This window comes from Rhinatrema bivittatum, chromosome 5 (genome assembly GCF_901001135.1).
Source record: "Rhinatrema bivittatum chromosome 5, aRhiBiv1.1, whole genome shotgun sequence".
In the NCBI taxonomy this organism is placed as follows: domain Eukaryota; kingdom Metazoa; phylum Chordata; class Amphibia; order Gymnophiona; family Rhinatrematidae; genus Rhinatrema; species Rhinatrema bivittatum.
The window spans coordinates 11,631,285-11,638,396 of NC_042619.1; the positions used below are offsets into that span (position 1 = coordinate 11,631,285).

General features: G+C 46.0%; 1 protein-coding gene across 1 annotated transcript; it reads right to left on the reverse strand.

Annotated features, from left to right (window-relative positions):
* On the reverse strand, positions 1 to 6,761 carry LOC115091801 (olfactory receptor 52R1-like). Its single transcript, XM_029602015.1, has 2 exons — positions 6,733 to 6,761; positions 1 to 949 (listed from the first exon to the last, which is right to left on the reverse strand). The coding sequence occupies exons 1-2, from the start codon at positions 6,759 to 6,761 to the stop codon at positions 1 to 3; spliced, it is 978 nt and encodes a 325-aa protein (XP_029457875.1).
* Between the last annotated feature and the right edge of the window lie 351 nt (positions 6,762 to 7,112).

Sequence of the window (7,112 nt, forward strand, 5' to 3'; positions counted from 1 at the left end):
TTATATGGTTTTGTAGTAGAACATCTTAAATACTCTTTGTCTAATTTTTTTTGTCCTCACACCATATATGATGGGATTTAACATAGGTGGGACGAGGAGATAGATGTTTGCCACAGTGATGTGAATTTGAGGTGCAACATTATGGCCAAATCTGTGTGTTAAAAATGTGAAAACAGCTGTGGTATAAAACACCAGAATAACGCAGATGTGAGAGCTACAGGTGCTGAAAGCCTTGAGGCTTGCTTCCTTGGACGGAAGGCTCAGAACTGTCCGAAGGATGAAAACATATGACACGGCAGTGGACAGCAGATCAAAGGACCCTATTAAAGATGCCACAGTCAGGCTATAGGCCTTGCTGGAGAACGTGTCCTCACACGCAAGTTTCATGACAGCCATGAATTCACAGTAGGTGTGGTGGATCACGTTAGTTTGGCAGTATGACAGTTTTTTAACCAGGAACGGATGGGGAGAAAAGAAGATAACAGCTCTGAGCACAACTAGGAAGCCAATCTTGCTAATTACTGGATTGGTTAAGATCAACGAGTGCCTTAAAGGGTTGCAGATGGCGATGTAGCGGTCAAAAGCCATGGCCAAGAAGAATCCCGATTCCATGGCTGTAAAGGAATGAATGAAAAACATCTGGATCAGGCAGGCGTCGAAAGCAATGTCTCCGGCGTTGAACCAAAATATAGCCAGCATTTTAGGCAATGTGGAGGTAGACAGAATGAGATCGGTAGCAGCCAGCATTGACAGGAACAAGTACATGGGCTCATGGAGACTTGGCTCTGTTCTTATAATAAAGAGGATGGTACAGTTTCCTAGCAGGGCCATAAGGTACATGACGGAGAAAGGGATAGAGATCCAGCACTGGACACTTTCCAGTCCGGGAATGCCGATGAGGATGAATGCAACTGGATTGACATTGGTGTTATTCAAAACTGGCATGACACTTCGGCTGTCAATGCGGTTTTCAGACAGAAATTTCATTCCTGTAAATAAAACACAGGACAACAATTGGTAGAGAGGATTCATATAATATAAACATTCCTGGGTTTTTTATCAGCATTTTGCTCACATGAACTTGTTTCTAATGCCCTCATCTCCTTTTAAGCACGCACCTCTTTCACAATGTTACATGTAAGCTAGCAACATCATACTTAACCATGAAGAATTAAAAACACTTCTATAATAATGAAGGTCTGTAAAAGCCTCACTGCTTAAGAGTGATCTTTTGGTGTAGAAACTGCACAGTGCTGCTTCACAATTCTCCCATCAAAATATAATGCACTATATATAATGTACAATGCAGTACAATTTGATTCCATGCATAGAATTTCATATTAATGTATGCCAAAACATTAGAATCATATGTAGCATGCAAACAAAATACAATTTCTTATTTTAAAAGATCAGGCTAAGATTTGTCTTAAGAAGTAAAACTTGAAATGGGACTTGAAGAGAGAGTTGACGCTGGAAAATAAATCTAGAGAGCGGGTGGAAGCAATAAATGAATTCAGCCAATCAATATAATTAGATTACATGTACATAAAGGTGAACTGGTAGATGTAGTATACTTGGATTTTCAGAAGGCATTTGACAAGGTTCCTTATGAGAGGCTTCTAGGAAAAGTAAAAAGTCATGGGATAGGTGGTGATGTCCTTTCGTGGATTACAAACTGGTTAAAAGACAAGAAACAGAGAGTAGGAATAAATGGGCAATTTTCTCAGTGGAAGGGAGTGGACAGTGGAGTGCCTCAGGGATCTGTATTGGGACCCTTACTTTTCAATATATTTATAAATGATCTGGAAAGGAATACGACGAGTGAGGAATCCAAATTTGCAGATGATACAAAATTATTCAGAGTAGTTAAATCACAAGCAGATTGTGATAAATTGCAGGAAGACCTTGTGAGACTGGAAAACTGGGCAGCCAAATGGCAGATGAAATTTAATATGGATAAGTACAAGGTGATGCATATAGGGAAAAATAACCCTTGCTGTAGCTACATGATGTTAGGTTTCATATTAGGAGCTTCCACACAGGAAACAGATCTAGGTGTCATAGTGGATAACACATTGAAATCGTCGGCTCAGTGTGCTGCGGCAGTCAAAAAAGCAAACAGAATGTTGGGAATTATTAGAAAGGGAATGGTGAATAAAACGGAAAATGTCATAATGCCTCTGTATCGCTCCATGGTGAGACCGCACCTTGAATACTGTATACAATTCTGGTCGCCGCATCTCAAAAAAGATATAGTTGTGATGGGGAAGGTACAGAGAAGGGCTACCAAAATGATAAAGAGGATGGAACAGCTCCCCTATGAGGAAAGACTAAATAGGTTAGGACTTTTCAGCTTGGAGAAGAGACAGCTGAGGGGGGATATGATAGAGGTGTTTAAAATCATGAGAGGTCTAGAACGGGTTAATGTGAATCAGTTATTTAGTCTTTCCGATAATAGATGGACTAGGGGGCACGCCATGAAGTTAGCATGTAGCACATTTAAAACTAATCGGAGAAAATTGTGTTTCACTCAACGCACAATTAAACTCTGGAATTTGTTGCCAGAGAATGTGGTTAGTGCAGTTAGTGTAGCTGGGTTTAAATAGGTTTGGATAAGTTCTTGGATGAGAAGTCCATTACCTGCTGTTAATCAAGTTAATTTAGGAAATAGCCACTGCTATTACTAGCAACAGTAACATGGGATAGACTTTGGGGTAGATTTTCATAGGGTTACGTGCATAACTTACGCGTGTAACCCCGAAAACCTGCCTCTGCACACGCCGAGCCTATTTTGCATAGGCTTGGTGGTGCACGCAAGCCCCAGGACGCGCATATGTCCCAGGGCTTTTAAAAAGAGGCAGGAAGGGAGCGGGCCGTGGGTGTGGCACAGGTCCGGGGTTGGGACCAAGGCTTCCGGCACAGAGGCCGTGCCAGGGGAAGGCGCCCGGCAGCCGTAACTCCTGAAACAAAGGTAAGGGGGGAGATTTAGGTAGGACTGGGGGGGGAGCTTAGATAAGGGAGGGGAAGGTGGAGGGGAGCAGAAGGAAAGTTCCCTCTGAGGCTGTGCCGATGGCTTTCCCCGTTTGGAGGGAACGGGGAAAGCCATTGGGCTCCCCTAGGGCTCAGCACATGCAAGGTGCACAAGTGTGCACCCCCTTGCGTGCACCGACCCCGGATTTTATAACATGCGCGCGGCAGCATGCGCATGTTATAAAATTGCGTGTACATTTGTGCGCGCCGGGTACCGCGCGCACAAATGTACCCCGCGTGAGCTTCTCTTAAATCTACCCCTTAGTTTTTGGGTACTTGCCAGGTTCTTATGGCCTGGATTGGCCACTGTTGGAGACAGGATGCTGGGCTTGATGGACCCTTGGTCTGACCCAGTATGGCATGTTCTTATGTTCTTATGTTGTTATATTGGGATAGAGAGAGGAATGGAGTTAAACAACCTGTGGAATGGGAAAGATGAAGAACAGAAATAGGAACAAAGAAGAAAGAACCAAGTACATGGAGAATTTTGAAAACAATCATTTTGAACCACACTATGAAAAAAAAAAGCCACTACAGATGTCCGGTGTGGTTTGTTTTTCCCCTTTGGGATAGGTGTGAAAGCGAGCATCTGCATTATGTGCAACACATTTGGAACCTGACGGGGCAATATGAAAAGAAAATTATAATTATCATGGCATAAAAAAACTTAATCCAATCATACATCCTCCCCTCCTTCACTCTTTCTCCACCCCCTCTGATCACTTCAGTCGCAGACTGACCCCCAACTCTGCTCATCTCACTCACATCTCATAGACCCTACAATACCCTAACTCATGCCCCGCAACTCTATTGATCCCCTGACACACTCTTTCCCCCCTCTCCCCCACATAAGCCACAGTCTTTCCAATCCCTTTATTCACTCTTTTACCCTTCTTCCCCTCCTTCTGATCCCTTCACTCACTGCCCTACCCCCACCATACATACACATATTCCCTCATTCTCTTTCTTGGCTCTTTCATCCTCACCCGGGGCGGTTCTGTAATGAGGCAGGGTGAGGCAGCTGCTTCAGGCGTCAAGATTGCCCCCTGAAACCTTCTTGCCACAGCCTTCTCACCATTCAGGCAGGAAAACCTGCAGTGCTGGAGGTGTGGAGAGAGAGACCACCAGCCACCAGAGCCCAGGCCTGTGGCAGCCAAATAAAAGGGAAAGGAGGCCGGAGCTTGGTCACAGGCCATAATGTTACAGCTCGGCATTGGGCCTGGCTCTGGGCTGTACAATGCTTTACGTCAAAATATTGCTGTCCACTGGGATGAATGTTAATTAACTTTGGCAGGACCCCCCAGCAGATGGCATCAGTTAAAGAAGAAATGAAGAAAGAAAAGGACGTTGTCAGAGCTGCTCTGAGGCCTGGGCTCTAGATCTGGGCCAGACCCTAGGCCAAGGCCCAGGTGTCAGGATGCAACCTCCAGCCCAGGTCAGGCCTCGGCAACTGCCTGGATGCAAACTGATGCCTCGGTGTCAGGACCCTGAAATGCGTCTGTGTCCAAGGTCCCGGAATTGGGACCTGACCTCTGGGTGGGGCCTCAGCATTAGGACCCAGCCTCTGGGCAGGGTTGTGGCATCGGGCCTTGGTCTGGGTTGAAGCCCAGGTGTTACCTGCTTTTGCGGATATCTGATAAGTCAGGTAAGTGATTGTTCAGGGGGATCCAGCACTGGGCCTTGATCAATGTCCTAGGCACGGCTCCAGCTATGGACCTAGACCTAGGCCTAAGTGCTGGCTTCACGCTCGGCTGTAGGCCATCTCTTGGATCCCAATTACCACTTCTGAAAAAGATTTTTTGGTAATGGAAATGAATAGCTAGAGTTCCTGCATCAATTCAAGTTAACTGCGGCTCATTCACCCCAGTGAATGGAGCCATTTTGATTTACGGCATTGCAGTGTAGTACATCAAAATGGCACCATCCACTGGATTGAATGTGCCAGAGCTAATTAACTCTGGCTTGACCCCAGCAGATGGCATCAGTTGAGAAAGAAAAGAAGAAAGAAGACGATGTCAATGGAGCTGCCCGAAGGCCTAGGCTCTAGGCCTGGGCTTGACCCTAGGCCAATGCCAAGATGTCAGGACCCAGTCTCAAGACCAGGCCCTGGTGTTGGTCCAGGATCTGAACTGAGGCCCCAGTGTCATGACCCTGCCTCCAGGCCAAGCCACTACATCGGGCTTGGACCTGGGCCCTTGCCTATACCAAGGCCCAGGAGATGGGATCCAGCCTCCAGGCCACAACTTACACTCACGAATGGACTCTGACTCTCCCAGGTTAAAGCACCTCTAAGCTCGTAACCTTACGCTTATGGTATCACTGGTTTATCTCCGGCCTTACCTTCCTTCCAGCTTGCTTGCAAGCTTCCAAGTTCTCTCTCCCTGTTGATTGTAACTTTGACTTATTCCTACCTATCGTTTATCTTTCGCTCATTTGAATTTGTTACTCCTTTTATACCCTTGTTAAATGTAAACCGATCCGATATGGTTATTCACTATGAAGGTTATCTCCGGCCTTACCTTCCTTCCAGCTTGCTTGCAAGCTTCCAAGTTCTCTCTCCCTGTTGATTGTAACTTTGACTTATTCCTACCTATTGTTTATCTTTCGCTCATTTGAATTTGTTACTCCTTTTATACCCTTGTTAAATGTAAACCGATCCGATATGGTTATTCTGGACCTGGGCCCGGGACTCAGCCTAGGCTAAGCATCGGCCTTGTGTAGGCCAAGGCCTACATGAGTTCATAGGTAGACCCCAATTGTAGTCCTCAGGTCCTATTGCTAAAGGCCGAGGTTATCAATAGCCCTGTACCTAGATCCTTGCCGGCAGATCCCACTACTGGAGCCGAAATTAATGGGAAAAATTCCTTTCCTGAATAATGAACCACAAAATGAAAAAACACATTTTTATCCCTATATACCCCTAGTTGAGTTTGCTCACCTTGAGTAGTTGGAGAGCCTGCAGGGCTTTCACTTTAACTAAAGGGCATGAAGTGAGCCTGATAACTGTGCACTGCTTCCATAAGGTACTTTCAAGCATGGCAGGAGGCTGGCTACCATTTAGCCTGACATTCATTTTGTGCCTGGTTTCAACTGTCCACGGCCCAGCTCTACTGGGACAGAATATAGGTTGGGTGTCTAGGCAGGGTGTGTACCTTGGAAAGGATGAGTTTCTTGGAGCTGCTGTCTTCTGCCTAAAGCAGCCACCATTCCCAATGGGTGGAGCCCATGGGTGAAGGCGACTGCCAGGACTTCCCAGGTGGAAACAGGAGCCAGGAAGAACAGAAGACCAGGAATGGAGCAAGATGCAGGAGTATAGCTGGAGACCAGGACTGAACCGGAACCAGAGGAACATGACCAGACAACAATATATTTCAGAGCAAACTCTGTTTTGGCTGTTGAACCAGCAAAGGTGTGTCAGGCTAATGCTCCTTATATCCTCCTAATGCTGGTCTAATAGGAAACCTACAGAGATAAGTCTCTCTATCTTTGCTTCAGTTAGTATTTTCTACAGGGTTCTTGCTGATTCAGAGTCCCTGTGGCTTCACTGTAGAATCTCCTGGACTTGACAGGGCTACAGATTCAATCTCTACTGCCTCTGATAAAATGAAGTAGGTTGGGGTAATCTACAAAGCGTGGCAGCTACAACCAACACATTAGTGGAATGACTTCATCAGGGCTCTAAGAAAGCATAGGGAGGCCAACAGTGTGATATCTCTGATGGACCTGGTCATGCTTGGGACAAATACAAGAGCACTTAGGAATGACAAAGCCATAGCAGAGATACTAAATGAATTATTTGCTTCAGTATTCACTGAGGACAATATAAGTGATATACCCATGCCAGAAATAATATTCAAAGGTGATGATTCAGAGGAACTTTAACAAATCTCAGTGAACCTTGTTGCAGAATTTGACCCATGGACTGAGGTGAGGTTGGCACTACCCACAGGGAGGAGCCCTGCAGGTCCTCACCATTGGCAGGCGAAGCTGGCTGGAGCAGAGGCCCAACAGTGGCTTCACCAATACCAGCCCTCGAGCCCGCGGGTGCCGGGGCAGAATGGACTTATGCGTGGACCTCTGTG